Below are 16,135 nucleotides of genomic sequence, written 5' to 3' on the forward strand. Positions count from 1 at the left end.
AGTGGCAAACCGAAAACGAGTAAGTGTGAAACGTCTTCTACGCACCACTTTTATTGGCGCGTAGAAAGCTGCTGATTAACAAAATAGAAAGGAAACTACCACTAGACTACCATTGTTTTAAATTACGAGTTACTAGAGGCATTTTTTGGGGACAGGCTACTCTTGAGTTACGCGCGGTGAGTCACCAGCTGGTGAAAAGTGATACTTGAGGACACAGGGAGGAGTAGGCTTGCTAGTTCGTTTCCTAAAAACAGATTTCCCGTAGTCTTTAAGTGGAGAAACTCTGTAAATATAAAACTATGGATTTAACGTTTTTGACAGCATAACATGTTTTCTGTCTCTGACAGTTTCAGTATAGTTCTCATTCTCTTTACTAAAACTGGCCATTTACACTTGGCGGAGGTTCAGTTTGTTTTACCTGAGTTACAGGCGCAGCATAAACAAGTTTACAGTCGCTTAGTTAGGTCAAATTTACTAGATGGAATCGGAACCACTGATGACTGGAAGCATTAACTACGGCTCCCACCCTGACAACAATGATCACCTTGAAAAGGGATCCCCAAAGACGAGACGTCTGTCCTACTCGGTTGCTGCAGAGTATTGCTGTGTCGAAGGGGGTAAGCGTTTCAGTTGTTCACAATATCTGAAGCATAGCTTCATAACATGTTAGAACACGGTCATAACCATTTCATGTCATAACTAACATAATCTGTCATAATATTTTCACAACGCTGTCATTACACATATTTAGACCTGTTGTGACATGTGACATATGATACGGTCCTCTACCCTTTCGCCGAAGTATACGATCGGGCCACTGATCACCCAGTCTCTTCTTGTCTGGACGGTGTTACACTGACATGAGATGGAATTAAAATGGTTGTATATACTACAGTCAACCAAATTGTCACCAAATGTAATTATTGACTGTAATGTGACTGTATCATGAGAGCATACCCCGTAGCACTTCCAGGATGCTCTGCATTTCCTTCTTTGCAGCACCTCTCATCTTGAACAAGGACAACAGTCTTGTAATGATCCAGCTTCTCCATGAAGGTGGACTGAAACCGGATGGTTGTAATCCTTCTGAAGTCCTTCTCAATCTGTGAGAGAAAGAAACAGAGAATTGTGACTGATGCTGTGATGAGTATCTCAGGTCAAGACAACAAAGAATAATGATTCATCGTTACATTAATTATTGGCTATTGTCATTCAACTGTAATTTGACGCGAGTGGGCTGAAACAGGCCCGGACATTTGTCTTTGAGGTCAGGTCACTCACAGGAAGTTAGACTCCCAAGTTGTTTATGGCAGCCTCCCTCAAAGCCTTCACCTCCACAATGGATACAGATGCATGAGCTATCTACTTTCTCTGAAAAATATAAGAACAGAAATCAGAGTAGAGTATGCAACAATGGGGTAATACCGCTAAAGAAAGGCACACTAAAAGCTAAGGCTACATACCAATAGCTAACGAATTCACACATTGTCAAACACATTCAAATCTTATTTTCTCAATGTTTTCATAACATATAGCTAAGGTTAGCTATCAACTATTCATGTTGCTAGCTAACTACAGTACCAAGTTAGCTAGCTAGTGTTTGTTAATCACAACTACTAGGTAAATATCCACCCATGCATTGTAACGTTATAGGCAACAACAGTACTACAGCTATTATTCCGCAAGGTGAGGTGTTAAAAGGTATTGAAAACAGGGGTGTCAATCATTTTTACCCCTACCTTTTTGAGAAAAAAGGTATTACTTGTTAAACAAAATATTTTTCTGAGCCATTGTATTAGTATAAAATAATAGCATTTCCCCAATTGTTGAGAATACAATGTAAAACCAGTATTTAAATTATTTATTTTATACAGTACAGGTGTCAATAATTTCGAGCCCCACTGTATATACTGTGTATATATAAATATGATATAATATATATAATTTCAAACTGTCTGGAGGCCTAACACATACATCACCATATATCAGTCATAAGTAACAAATGCTGTCCTGCTCTTGAAATCATGCAAGTCATCAGCAACAGAGCATTGGGGTAGGCACATGTTTGATATCAATGCAATTGCCATGGTAATAAAATGGTCTATTTCAGGAAATGTTATAAAACATACTATTTACAAGTAGGCTATGCTTGAATGGAATGGTTTGTCTTGTGTGGTAGGTTTTGTGGGTTTTAACACTCTTATGTAGGTGTCATAACCAGCCATAAAACATTGTAATATATGTCACAACACACATAAATATGTGTTATAACAGTGTTATGACAGGTCATGACATGGTTATGACCGTGTTGTAAGGTGGTATGACGCTATGCTACAAGTAAAGTGTTACCAATTGTTTTTAATGTCTCAAAACTCTATTTGAGTGGTCCACAATGTGTTTATAAAAAATATTTAAGATACTTGGTGACAGTAGAAATCATTGACAGGAAGTTTTCTTTGGCAGCAAATTGTGGACTGCTTTTGAGAAAAGTAGGCCTTGTCAGAGACAGCCATGATGACACATAATGTGGTTCTAGTCAGCAGTGGTAGTGTGGAGGGGAAACAAAGTCTAATATGAGTCATCCAGTCTGGGTTAATAACAATTGCTCTATGGGCAGGACATGTTCTTTCAAAATATGTGAAGAAAATAATAGTCACCTGAAAAGGGAAACACTATCAAACATGCATGTGACCATACATTATGACTGGAAAATGTACCTTTAAAAGTTAGACCAGTGGAGTGACATTACAGAGGCAGTGGGATTCTGGGTTAACGGTTCAGCTGTATGTTGAGAATTTGAATGAAGCCTATCATTCTTGTCATACTAAATGGAGGGAAACAATAAACAGCCCAAATCCTATGAATTGCCCTGAAGCCAGGTTGAAATGCCAAGTTCCACATTGTGTTATATCCTGTTGAACAAGGATGGCCCTGCTCTAGATTACTCTGCCCTTTTCAAACGTCCCGTTTTACTGATGATGTGCAGCTCTACTTTACACCCCACACAAAGCTTTTGAAAGACAGTCATGTAATGAAATAGACTACATTGCCAAAAGTATGTGGACACCTGCTCGTCAAACATCTCATTCCAAAATCATAGGCATTAATTTGGAGTTGGTCCCTCATTTGCTGCAATAACAGCCTCCACTCTTCTGGGAAGGCTTTCCACTAGATGTTGGAACATTGCTGCAGGGACTTGCTTCCATTCAGCTACTAGAGCATTAGTGAGGTTGGGCAAAGATTAGGCCTGTCTCAGAGTCAGCGTTTCAATTAATCCCAAAAGTGTTTCGATGGGGTTGAGGTCAGGGCTCTGTGCAGGCTAGTCAAGTTTTTCCACACTGATCTCGACAAACCATTTCTGTATGGACCTCGCCTTGTCCACGGGGGCATTGTCATGCTGAAACAGGAAAGGGCCTTCCCCAAACTGTTGCCACAAAGTTGGAACCACAGAATCGTCTAGAATGTCATTGTATGCTATATTGTTAAGATTTCCCTTCACTGGAACTAAGGGGCCTAGCCTGAACCACGAAAAACAGCCCCAGACCATTATTCCTCTTCCACCAAACTTTACAGTTGGCACTATGCATTCGGGTAGGTAGCGTACTCCTGGCATCCGCCCAACCCAGATTTATCCGTCGGACTGCCAGATGGTGAAGTGTGATTCATCACTCCAGAGAACACATTTCCACTGCTCCAGAGTCCAATGGCAGAAAGCTTTACACGACTCCAGCCAAAACTTGGCATTATGTATGGTGAACTTAGTCTTGTGTGTGGCTGCTCAGCCATGGAAACCCATTTCATGAAGCTCCTGACAAACAGTTCTTGTGCTGACGTTGCTTCCAGAGGCAGTTTAGAACTCGGTAGTGAGTGTTGCAACCGAGGAAAGACAATTTTAATGCGCTACACACTTCAGCACTTGCCAGTCGCATTCTGTGAGCTTGTGTGGCCTACTACTTCGCGGCTGAGCCGTTGATGCTCCTAGATGTTTCCACTTCATAATAACGCCACGTGTAATTGACCGGGGCAGCTCTAGCAGGGCAGAAATTTGACAAACAGACTTGTTGGAAAGGTGGCATCCTATGATGGTGCCACGTTGAAAGTCACTGAGCTCTTCAGTACGGGCCGTTCTACTACCAATGTTTGTCTATGGAGATTGCATGGTGGTGTGCTCGATTTTATACACCCGTTGGGGTCTGGCTGAAATAGCCAAATTCACTAATTTGTAGGGGGACAAATGGGGACAGAGACAAATCCAGGAGATAATATGGCTTCTTGGCACAGATCAGAATAGCTGTATGAATTTGATATATTGTTGTAGACCCAAACTGAACATAATAATTTAATTGAAGTGACAGTCCAGTCAGTGAAAGAGAGTTCAGTTGCCATTTAGATGTGTGATCAGGTCTGTGGAAAAATGCCTGGAATCAGTAGCTAATTTAATCTGACTTGGCGAGGGATGTTTGAAGCACACTATCCAGACTTGGTTATAATTCAATTGGAGAATTTGAAAGATTAAGATGAATTCAGACACGCTAGTGTTGAACTTTTTTGCAAACACGTGCATACAGGCCTATCATAGGATTAGGATATGTGCTCAGACTTTGACCTCTGTGGAACTGTTTTTGTTGTATAATCAGTGGCCACTGATAAAAGGTGAGCATGAGATGCAAGGTTTTGGTTGTGGTTTATTAATCTGCTTGAGAAAAGCTACAGATAGGTCGATAGGTTTGTTTTCAATGTTTTGTTTTCAATCAACGCAAAGTAGGACTTCATTTGCTTGAGAAAAACTACTGTTTTGCATCACTTGCTTAATCATTTCCCTCTCCTCTTACACAGGTGATGAGGATCTCTACCTCCAGCAAGCTGTTGTGTTTATTGAGGACGCCATCCAGGTGAAACATATATATCCTTTGTATGAACTGTCGCTGTAACTGATTGAAATATATTATTTGTATGACTTGTGTTGATTATGAACTGTCCCTAAACTGCTGTTTAAAACAATGAAATGTGTTTCTTGTTCTACAGTACCGATCCATCAATCATAGAGTGGATGCAAACTCATTACGTCTGTACAGGTGGTACTACTCCAGGTTATGGCAATGGTAAGCCGCTACTGTCGCGATGAGTCAAAGTATATTGTTCTGGATTGTTCTGCATGTTTCTATTCTTATATTTGTCCTATCCTCTAAAGTCAAATCATTATATCCTTTCTGCACTGCATCCCACTGCAATGTGCAGTATTCGGTATTGTCATCAGCATTGCTGACTTAACTCTGTCCTGTCTTCCTCTGTGGTTAAGTGTAGTGAAAAGAGCACTTTATGACGGTGAAGCCAACCATCACCCTTCCCGTTCTCAGTTTGAATCCCTCTCACAGGTTTTGTGTCATTGTTAAATGACTGTCTGTGTTGCTCAGGGGGCTGGGCCTGACTATTGCGGTCGTCTTGATGCTGGCTTTCATCGAGAGGCCCTCGTCCTTCTCCTACACATCAGACCCTCGCTTCAGACCTCCCCCCTGGGAGCCCCCCTGTGGCCTGACAGAGGGCATAGAGATTGTCTGCCTCATCATCTTTGCCATTGACCTCACCACCAAGGTAACCATCAGGCCATGTTTCTGACAATGTCAACGGGGAAGAGAGTAGATGGGCAACAAAAAATCTCAAAGTACATGAACATCCATTTTGTGTCTTTATTTGCAATAAATAAAAATAAATGGCTCGAGCTTAATCTATTGTCCTTAGAGCTATTTGATTGGCTGGGACGAGTTCCGGAAATGCAAGTGGTTGATTGTCTACATCTTGGCCGTCTCAGCATCTGTAATTGATTGGACGTTGACGTTGAGCATGTTTTGTGATCAGGTGAGATCATATTCAAAATATTGGTTTATACATCCTCTGTATCATGTCTCATGACAGTTGATAAAGACATGGTTTACAATACAAAGACTCAAATGGAACATTGCTCTTTCCCTTTGTTGTTCGATGGCAGAACCTACGAGTTAGGAGACTCATTCGGCCCTTCTTCCTCCTTCAAAACTCCTCCCTGATGAAGAAAACATTAAAGTGCATCAAGAGGACTCTCCCAGAGATAGCCAGGTAATTGTATTACCCACCAACACTTTGTTCAATCTCATATCTTCACTTCACAGCTTTACAATGATCGTCAACCTCAAAGTACTCTCACTTCTGTTATCACATGCATAGTTCCCTAAAACTGCGTTGTAGAGTATATTTAGGGTTATATACTGATACATGATTCACTCTTGTTTCAGTACATGTGAGACCCGCAGAGGGCACCCTAATCTACTTATATATGTATATAGGCCTGACAGTCATTGCAGAGGCGTGTGTCTAATGCACCACTCCTCTCTCTCTTACCTCTCAGTGTTATCCTGCTCCTGGCCCTCCACCTCTGCCTCTTCACCATGATTGGCATGCTGCTCTTTGCCAAAGGAGAGGTACGCTCTGTTACACCCTGCTGGCTTTACTGTTGACGCCCAGTTCTCAAGCCTGAACGTGCCCCTTTACCTTACCTCACTACTGTTTTATTCACACGGCGGTACAGGCGTGAACAGAGCTTGTAGATGTGTAGCATTACACCTGCCTGAATAGAGACCTGTACAGAAACTCACCCCCACATGACCAGGATGAAGCGCAATGGATGTCCATTTAACATGGTTGTTATAACGGAGTTAAGTATCTCCGTATTACCTCTGTTTTGTCCCTAGAACCCAAAGCACAACGGGGAGTGGGAGACCTACTTCAGAGACTTGCCCACGTCTCTCTCCTCTCTCTTGGTGCTCCTCACAACAGCCAATAACCCTGATGGTAAGTTCACAGTGTAGGTCATAGTGAATGAAACATATATTTTCTGCTGCATAATGTACAGCTGTCTACTCCACCTAAAGCTGTCTTCATGTTTTTAACAGTGATGATTCCGGCCTATTCCTTAAACCGAGGATACTCCATCTTCTTCATTCTCTTTAGTGGTTTTGGTAAGAGCTAGCCACCAAATGAGCTGTTCAGGGACAAGGAAAATAGGAAACAGATTGAGTGGTAACACAGCTAGTTGTTAATTTGTCCTATTTACTGCTCCCAGGAACCTACTTCTTGATGAACTTACTAACTGCCATCATTTACAACCAGTTCAGGGGATACCTGCTGGTGAGTTTAAGACTGGCACTGGACATATGATTTAAATATCAGAGCATTTTAAGGTACAGTGTAAACCCCATAGAATATCATGATGAAACTGTTCTCCTGTGGCAGATGTCTGTCCAGGCATCCATCCTAAGGAGGAGACTGGGCGTCAGAGCTGCCTTTGAGGTCATGTCCTGCCAGGGGCGGGGTCACGACGCTACACACTCAGAGGAGCATGTGTAAGACTGCTCATTCTCTTACCCTTAAGCCCTACACACACAAAGACACACACACACTGAATGGCCTTACATCTTGTCCCTCCCAGAGAGCGTGTGCGGGTGGATGCATCTTTGCAGGTCATGGCGAGGGTACAAATGAAGTCCTACTACAGACAAGCCATCATCAAGGTGAGAAAAGGCTACAGTGCAAATCTTTAGAACATGTGGATAAACATTTGAATATAACTCCCTTTGAATGTGCCTGTTTCCCTGTCTCTCGCTCTCTCTCTCACTCTCTCGCTCTCTCTCTCTGTGTCTCTCTCTCTTCCTGTAGAGAGTGCAGCAGTTGTCAGATGGCTTCATCCAGTGGGAGGCCTTCCGGAGTCTTTTTGATGAGCTGGACAAGGACCGCATCAAAGAGGTGGGGCCACATCTCATTAACTGCTCTGTGCTTCTTCACCGGATCAGTGTTACTGTTTTGGATGAACTTCAATGTTGGTTCTAAACAGGCTTATTTTACTTGTCTAAACGATAGCTAGAATGCTCCTGTAGGATTTGACGAGTCTTCATTGTCTTTCTCCTGCAGCACCCTCCGAAGCCAGAGTACAACTCTCCACTCCTCCAGAGGCTTCAGTTGGTTTTCAGCCACTACTATGTAATGATAGTGGGCAACGCCGTGGCCCTGGCCAATGTCATGTGCATCTGTGTAAGTCCAGGACCTTCTGACAGACAGTATGTTGTGCCTGTTGTTTGTTTGTCCAGCATATTACATTTACATTTAAGTCATTTAGCAGACGCTCTTATCCAGAGCGACTTACAAATTGGTGCATTCACCTTATGATATCCAGTGGAACAACCACTTTACAATAGTGCATCTAAATCTTTTAGGGGGGGGGGGGGGGGTGGGAGTTAGAAGGATTACTTTATCCTATCCTAGGTATTCCTTAAAGAGGTGGGGTTTCAGGTGTCTCCGGAAGGTGGTGATTGACTCCGCTGTCCTGGCGTCGTGAGGGAGCTTGTTCCACCATTGGGGTGCCAGAGCAGCGAACAGTTTTGACTGGGCTGAGCGGGAACTGTGCTTCCTCAGAGGTAGGGGGGCCAGCAGGCCAGAGGTGGATGAACGCAGTGCCCTTGTTTGGGTGTAGGGCCTGATCAGAGCCTGAAGGTATGGAGGTGCCGTTCCCTTCACAGCTCCGTAGGCAATCACCTTGGTCTTGTAGCGGATGCGAGCTTCAACTGGAAGCCAGTGGAGAGAGCGGAGGAGCGGGGTGACGTGAGAGAACTTGGGAAGGTTGAACACCAGACGGGCTGCGGCGTTCTGGATGAGTTGTAGGGGTTTAATGGCACAGGCAGGGAGCCCAGCCAACAGCGAGTTGCAGTAATCCAGACGGGAGATGACAAGTGCCTGGATTAGGACCTGCGCCGCTTCCTGCGTGAGGCAGGGTCGTACTCTGCGAATGTTGTAGAGCATGAACCTACAGGATCGGGTCACCGCCTTGATGTTAGTGGAGAACGACAGGGTGTTGTCCAGGATCACACCAAGGTTCTTAGCACTCTGGGAGGAGGACACAAGGGAGTTGTCAACCGTGATGGCGAGATCATGGAACGGGCAGTCCTTCCCCGGGAGGAAGAGCAGCTCCGTCTTGCCGAGGTTCAGCTTGAGGTGGTGATCCGTCATCCACACTGATATGTCTGACAGACATGCAGAGATGCGATTCGCCGCCTGGTTATCAGAAGGGGGAAAGGAGAAGATTAATTGTGTGTCGTCTGCATAGCAATGATAGGAGAGACCATGTGAGGATATGACAGAGCCAAGTGACTTGGTGTATAGCGAGAATAGGAGAGGGCCTAGAACAGAGCCCTGGGGGACACCAGTGGTGAGAGCGCATGGTGCGGAGACAGATTCTCGCCACGCCACCTGGTAGGAGCGACCTGTCAGGTAGGACGCAATCCAAACGTGGGCCGCGCCGGAGATGCCCAACTCGGAGAGGGTGGAGAGGAGGATCTGATGGTTCACAGTATCAAAGGCAGCAGATAGGTCTAGAATTAGATTAGACCGAGACTCAACTTGTTTGGTCTCTCTGTTTCTCTCTGTGTGTTGCAGACCATACTGGTGCTTGACTCCGAGAAGTCCATTGCAGAGCGGGATGACTACTACATGGAAGTTATTAACTGTTTCTTTATTCTATACTACCTGATGGAGATGAGTCTAAAGATATTAGCCTTTGGGTGGAGGGGCTACCTGTCATACAGAAACAACATCTTTGATGGACTTCTCACAGTTTGCCTTCTGGTAAGATATTCTGTAAATGACAGGAAACATATTAAAGGTGCAATATGTAGAAATCACTCGACCATTTCAATGCTTCTCCTAATTTCAGTTTGACAATGTATAGTGTGTGTAGAGAATCATTTTACAGTCAAAACTGCTCTGAAGCTACATACTGCCCTTTAAGCATATTTCTGTCTTGGTAATATAACTCAAAGTATTTTTTTATATTTTTTTTACAGCTCCTTCAGATCACCATTTTTGCCACCTACAGGCTTCCATTTCCTAAATGGTTGGTGTCTTCACTTTGGTCATATTTGTCACTCAACAAATACATTCTGTAGAAGGAAATTGTTCTGAAGGATGGTGCTCATTTATATATACAGTAACAATAGTGATGAATTGTTGGCTCCTGAGTGGTGCAGCGGTCTAAGGCACTGCATCTCAGTGCAAGAGGTGTCACTACAGTCCCTGGTTTGATTCCAGGCAGTATCACATCTGGCCGGGATTGGGAGTCCCATAGGGTGGCGCACAATTGTCCCATTGTCTGGGATTGGCCGGGGGTAGGCCGTCATTGTAAGAATTTGTTCTTAACTGACTTGCCTAGTTAAATAAAGCGGGGGAGGAAAGAGTAACAGGTACATGGGAATGGTCTAAAACAGGAATAGAAACATGGACATGAAGATATGTTACATAGTGATAAACATAGCAGAGGAAGAGAGTTACTGAATAAAATGCTATGAATGGATGAACGATAATAGATAAGAAACTAAGTAACTCTGTGAGATTGAATACACCTTTGTGTTGTCCCAGGAACCCAGCGTCGCGTGGTCTGATGTCTCTGTGGGAGATGGTACGTCTGGTCAACATGCTCATCGTCGTCCGCTTCCTCCGAATCATCCCTGATATCAAGGTGAGGAAGTGGTGCCGCTGAGTAGTAGTAGTGCCATCATTTTCAATGTATGTGACAAGACCACCGAATATGTTGTATTTGGCTACACCTAGTGGTGGAAATGGTTTATTGCTCGACTTTTGCTATATTTTGGTGTACGGTATGTCAATTGAGTTGTATTGTTGTAATTTCATGCCGGTACAGGCAATGTCTTTATCATCTCTGGTTATGCATGTTGGTATTACAATATATAAATAGTCATCCTTGTGTTTTAATGCCTCTTTTAGCTGATGGCCCTTGTAGCGAGTACTTTGGTTGACCTGGTGAAAAACCTCCGAGCTTTTGCAGGAATACTAGTGGTGAGTGACTCAATGACACTTGTTTTTTCTCTTTCCTTCTCTCATCCAGCTAGTCATTTTAAATGCATCTCCATACACTAGGCGTCTGTTTGCGGGACATCATGGATTCCCTATCATAAATAACATCCTGTTTGTTCTTTAGGTGGTGTTCTATGTGTTTGCTGTCCTTGGCATCTGGCTGTTCCAGGGAGCCATCACAGCTCCAGGGAAGATGAGGTACAGTTTGACAATTATGTATTTGAAAGCTTGTACACTATTCACAAACATCGAAAGTAGCAATGGCCTCATACAGTAGCTAATATGGCTGTTTTAATGTGTTTAACTGTGTGAGGTAATTGGAAGTTGTTTTGTACGTATTCCATTACAGTGTGATGTCCAATTCCAGTATGGAGAACATCACCATTAACTTCACCATGGAGTGTGGTTCCTACGAGCAGCTGGGCTACTGGCCAAACAACTTTGACGACTTTGCTGTGGGTGCCCTTCTCTTGTCTCTCGCTCTGCCAGCACGTGAAGTAGAATCATAGGCAGAGAACATAGGGGAGGCTTAGCTCAAGGCCAATATTCTGTCTACTGTTGTAAGAGACCGGTTTAATGAGAATAGACTTTGGAAGGAATGAAACTGTAGAACACATGGTTGGCATTCTATCTGTGACTCATGTGTACTGGCTCTGACTGGGAAGGCTAGTGTTGTGGGGGTAACCTCTCAAGGGGATAATGCACTGAAGTAACTTTTAAAAGACACCCGTAAAATACCATGGTGGGTATGTTGACATTTCAGTCCTGATCAATCAAATGAATCTTTAAATTGTGTCTAAATGTTGAGAGAGAGAGAGTGGATACTAACCTGTGTTTTCTTTCTCCTCTCCCTCGGTTTTGCTCAGTCTTCCCTCGTCCTCCTTTACAACATCATGGTGGTGAATAATTGGCAGGTGTTCATGGATGCCTACACCAGATACACCACAGAGTAAGCCAACAATAATACAAATCCGTACATGATTCTTATGATCCAACTGTCAGACGCTTCAATTCGTTTCCCTATCCACTAGAGGGCAGCAGTTGACGCTGAAGCACATCAGTCCTTTTCATTTTGGGCCATGCCTTACTTTAGTGAGCTCCCACTTCATAATATTTATCTAATTTCAGTTGTTCCCTAAAAAATTGCAACTGTTTGGTTGGTTAAATAAGCTTTTGTACCCAACTCAGGAGCAAGGCTAGTAACAGTGAAAATACATGTAGGAGTGGGGCCATAGTTCACGCTCGTTATTTGCCCTGCTTAAAGAGAATGAAGACAAGTTAATTGTGCATGGGGCTCTGTTTGTAAAACAGTGATTATGGGTAATGGGGATGTGTCCATGTAAACAGTTGATCAGGTTTCTTCTCTCCTCCCAGGTGGTCCAAGGTCTACTTTGTCTCCTGGTGGCTTACCTCCTCTGTCATGTGGGTCAACTTGTTTGTGGCACTCATTTTGGAGGTATGTATCAACTTATGCTGGCCTGATTTGTACTTACTGTAGTTTAAGTGCCAGATGTTTTCTAAAAAGATGTAAGCTCAATGAATCCTCTGTTTTATGTGAAAGAACTTCATCTATAAGTGGGACCGAAGTGTCACATGTTCAGTGGCGGACGTTGAGCGAACAGGCTATGAGACCACTGTCCAGCTCATGTTCAGGTAGGTTGATTTTTAACTCCGCTCTACCTCTGGCTTTTTGCTTCTGTTTGTTGTCTGGGCGGTTGCATATTCCTACTATTTGTTGTTGGTTTTAGGCCTATCCCAGTCACAAGCTGGGATGCCCTCACTGTCAGTGGTTCTGCCAGTTCTCTGTGAATGCAGTCAAATGTTTTGACTGTACATCTTAGCATCAAAAGGCACTGCCTAAAACCATGCCCTTTGGCTACTCACATTTCACTACTGTATCACTTTTCCCAAAAATCTGCGGAAATGCTTTTATCTGGGCAATTGTGTCTGGTGAGCTTTCTGATAACAAACTCTTAAAGGGCATGTATTTCTTCATGACCTAGCTTGCAGATAATTCATTATATAATTTAGGGCTGGAAATTACCAGGGACCTCACGATATGATATTATCACAATACTTAGGTGCCGACATGATATGTATTGCGATTCTCGCGATTTTATTGCGATACTAAAATTTGGTTTGCGATTCGATGTTCCAAACATATGTCTGCTGCAGAGGGACAAGAGAGAGACTTGATCAGTCGTGGAAATGAAAGCGCTGAAAACATCTTGGCTCACTATTTATAGGATAGGCGCAGGTACAGCTTAGGTGTTTAGATGCAGGTACAGCTTAGGTGTTTAGATGCAGGTACAGCTTAGGTGTTTAGATGCAGGTACAGCTTAGGTGTTTAGATACAGGTACAGCTTAGGTGTTTAGATGCAGGTACAGCTTAGGTGTTTAGATGCAGGTACAGCTTAGGTGTTTAGATGCAGGTACAGCTTAGGTGTTTAGATACAGGTACAGCTTAGGTGTTTAGATACACGTACAGCTTAGGTGTTTAGATACAGGTACAGCTTAGGTGTTTAGATACAGGTACAGCTTAGGTGTTTAGATGCAGGTACAGCTTAGGTGTTTAGATGCAGGTACAGCTTAGGTGTTTAGATGCAGGTACAGCTTAGGTGTTTAGATGCAGGTACAGCTTAGGTGTTTAGATGCAGGTACAGCTTAGGTGTTTAGATACAGGTACAGTTTAGGTGTTTAGATGCAGGTACAGCTTAGGTGTTTAGATGCAGGTACAGCTTAGGTGTTTAGATGCAGGTACAGCTTAGGTGTTTAGATACACGTACAGCTTAGGTGTTTAGATGCAGGTACAGCTTAGGTGTTTAGATACAGGTACAGCTTAGGTGTTTAGATGCAGGTACAGCTTAGGTGTTTAGATGCAGGTACAGCTTAGGTGTTTAGATACACGTACAGCTTAGGTGTTTAGATGCAGGTACAGCTTAGGTGTTTAGATGCAGGTACAGCTTAGGTGTTTAGATGCAGGTACAGCTTAGGTGTTTAGATGCAGGTACAGCTTAGGTGTTTAGATACAGGTACAGCTTAGGTGTTTAGATACAGGTACAGCTTAGGTGTTTAGATGCAGGTACAGCTTAGGTGTTTAGATGCAGGTACAGCTTAGGTGTTTAGATGCAGGTACAGCTTAGGTGTTTAGATGCAGGTACAGCTTAGGTGTTTAGATGCAGGTACAGCTTAGGTGTTTAGATGCAGGTACAGCTTAGGTGTTTAGATACACGTACAGCTTAGGTGTTTAGATGCAGGTACAGCTTAGGTGTTTAGATGCAGGTACAGTACTAGTCAAAGTATCGATATAATATCGTCACAAATAATATTGCGATATCTAACTGTATCAATTTTTACCCCATCACTAATATAATTCGAAGCAAAAACATCCGCCCACCTTTTTAACCGCTTAACTAAACGCATGTCGCTGAAATATTTGCTGAAGGTGTGGTTGATATGTTTAGCAGGGACAAGTCAGAAGAGCAACCCTGAATGCCCATCCCTAAATGTACATTGTGGGCTACAGCAGCCACTTGCATGAGCGTGCTTCGCTTCAACTCATTGTGTGTCTCTTGACACAGTTTCGTGTCCTGTCTTTAAAACTCCACTGTACCTTCCAGAGAACAAATTCAGGAGCCTACAGAGGAGGAGCTGGTCACCCAACTCCACCAGCACCCTCACCTGCATCTCAGCTGATGACCCTACACCCCTCACACGCCATCGGACCCTACGTCCAACCAGGCTTGTGCCAGTCCAAAAATAAACAGGGCCTTTACTGGCTATCACGTATTTCTGTGTGAATGTCAGGGACTCAAAAGCACAAAAGGGACAATATTGTTAGTGCTCTCTCAATTCTGATTAGTCCTATGTTGTCACATTTTTCTATGTTTTTGCACTCAAGCCACTGAACAAATGCCTGACTCCCTGCATCTGTTACTTTAAAAGTGAGTTTGAAAGAATACGTTGCTAAGCCTTTTGTTCATGGCGATCACTATATGCCATCAAACAAAACAAAATGCACCTCTGTTCTTAATGAAAGTATTTAATAGGGAGTAAAAAGGGGAAAGGACTCGTTTTTATTCGTATATTTGTCATGAAAGCTGTTTTTTTTTGCTTACCTGCCTTGCAATGTAAATAGGATTTTAATGCAATTTATAAAAAGAAAGCTGTACAGGGTGGAAACATGGGATGCATTTTATATTTGTGCTTTTAGCTAAATAAAGAAATCTCAGTGAACGTTATATAAATGACGAAATATGTGTTTAGCATGGCTGTAAATTATTCTCTCAAATGTGTAAGAAAAATTTTAGACAAGGCCCGCCATTGCTGTTTTTTTGCATTAGGTAAAATCTCTCTTGGATAGCTACAGCTACAATTTCATCTTTTATTTGTATTTTTTATTTAACCTTTTATTTAACTATCTTGAAGTTACATAACTACCTGACTGTTGCAATCAGTTGGAAGGTGCCGGCATTGTGTGTTTTCTGAGACCCTCGGGTCTTCCCGACCATAAGCACCAAATGATGTCTCCCTCTTCCACACTCATCAGGCCAGGCTAGTTAGTGCTAAGATTAAATGAAGATTCCTGCTGATGCATCCTGGTGATGGTCATTTCAGATAAGGGTAATTAGCTCCCCGGGGCATGCAAGTCTTGACTGAGGAATCCTGCTCACACTGTGGAATGGTATGGTATAGAATGGAATGGAGAACTGTTATTCTACCAGAAGGGCAGTGGGAGGAACATGTGTTTTTGAGAATAATACAAATGGCATGTTTTACAACGTCATAATAAAATGCAATCAGAAAGATAATTACTGTGATCAAGGCATGGCACCGTTCTAGGCATTGTCCCTGGGGTTTGTTCTGTGGTTCTATGCTAATAGAGTACACACACACACACACACTGGTGTTGACACTCCACACCTCACACACTAAAGCTTCATGTTTACTGGAAACAGACGAAGGCAAACAAGCCAACCTCCAGAGGGCCTGACATCAAAGCTCTGACCTCCTCTCCTCCCACTATTTGTTTTCTTTTCCTCTTGGTGAGTTTGGGCTCGTGCAAGGCCTTACCACAAACCCTTTCCACAACCACATAAGAATGTAGGGACATATCAGGTTAAAAGCCCATTGCATGACAATATGACAGACCATTGAGATATGATGTCTGCTATCTAGCCTGTGTAGGGCTATCTGGACCCTTTGAGTCTCAGAGTAGTGAGTTCTAGATTCTAGAACAGGG

General features: G+C 43.1%; 1 protein-coding gene across 2 annotated transcripts; it reads left to right on the forward strand.

Annotated features, from left to right (window-relative positions):
• The first annotated feature begins 142 nt into the window (after window positions 1–142).
• tpcn2 (two pore segment channel 2) lies at window positions 143–15,704 on the forward strand. 2 transcript variants are annotated; one of them, XM_014126592.3, is made up of 24 exons: window positions 143–617; window positions 4,837–4,892; window positions 5,026–5,102; window positions 5,415–5,592; window positions 5,740–5,856; window positions 5,987–6,093; window positions 6,383–6,455; window positions 6,726–6,825; window positions 6,927–6,992; window positions 7,097–7,161; window positions 7,267–7,376; window positions 7,463–7,544; window positions 7,690–7,776; window positions 7,942–8,061; window positions 9,460–9,648; window positions 9,867–9,916; window positions 10,438–10,537; window positions 10,804–10,875; window positions 11,018–11,091; window positions 11,243–11,348; window positions 11,760–11,842; window positions 12,268–12,349; window positions 12,455–12,546; window positions 14,514–15,704. In XM_014126592.3, exons 1-24 carry the CDS (start codon window positions 479–481, stop codon window positions 14,587–14,589), a joined length of 2,301 nt encoding a protein of 766 aa, XP_013982067.3. In that variant the 5' UTR covers window positions 143–478; the 3' UTR covers window positions 14,590–15,704. The 2 variants fall into 2 exon arrangements, with proteins under 2 accessions (XP_013982067.3, XP_013982068.3); XM_014126593.3 differs by lacking the exon at window positions 143–617 and adding an exon at window positions 4,650–4,725.
• Window positions 15,705–16,135: the final 431 nt, after the last annotated feature.

The sequence above is a fragment of the Salmo salar genome, chromosome 11 (genome assembly GCF_965601325.2).
Source record: "Salmo salar chromosome 11, fSalSal1, whole genome shotgun sequence".
NCBI classification, from domain to species: Eukaryota; Metazoa; Chordata; class Actinopteri; order Salmoniformes; family Salmonidae; genus Salmo; species Salmo salar.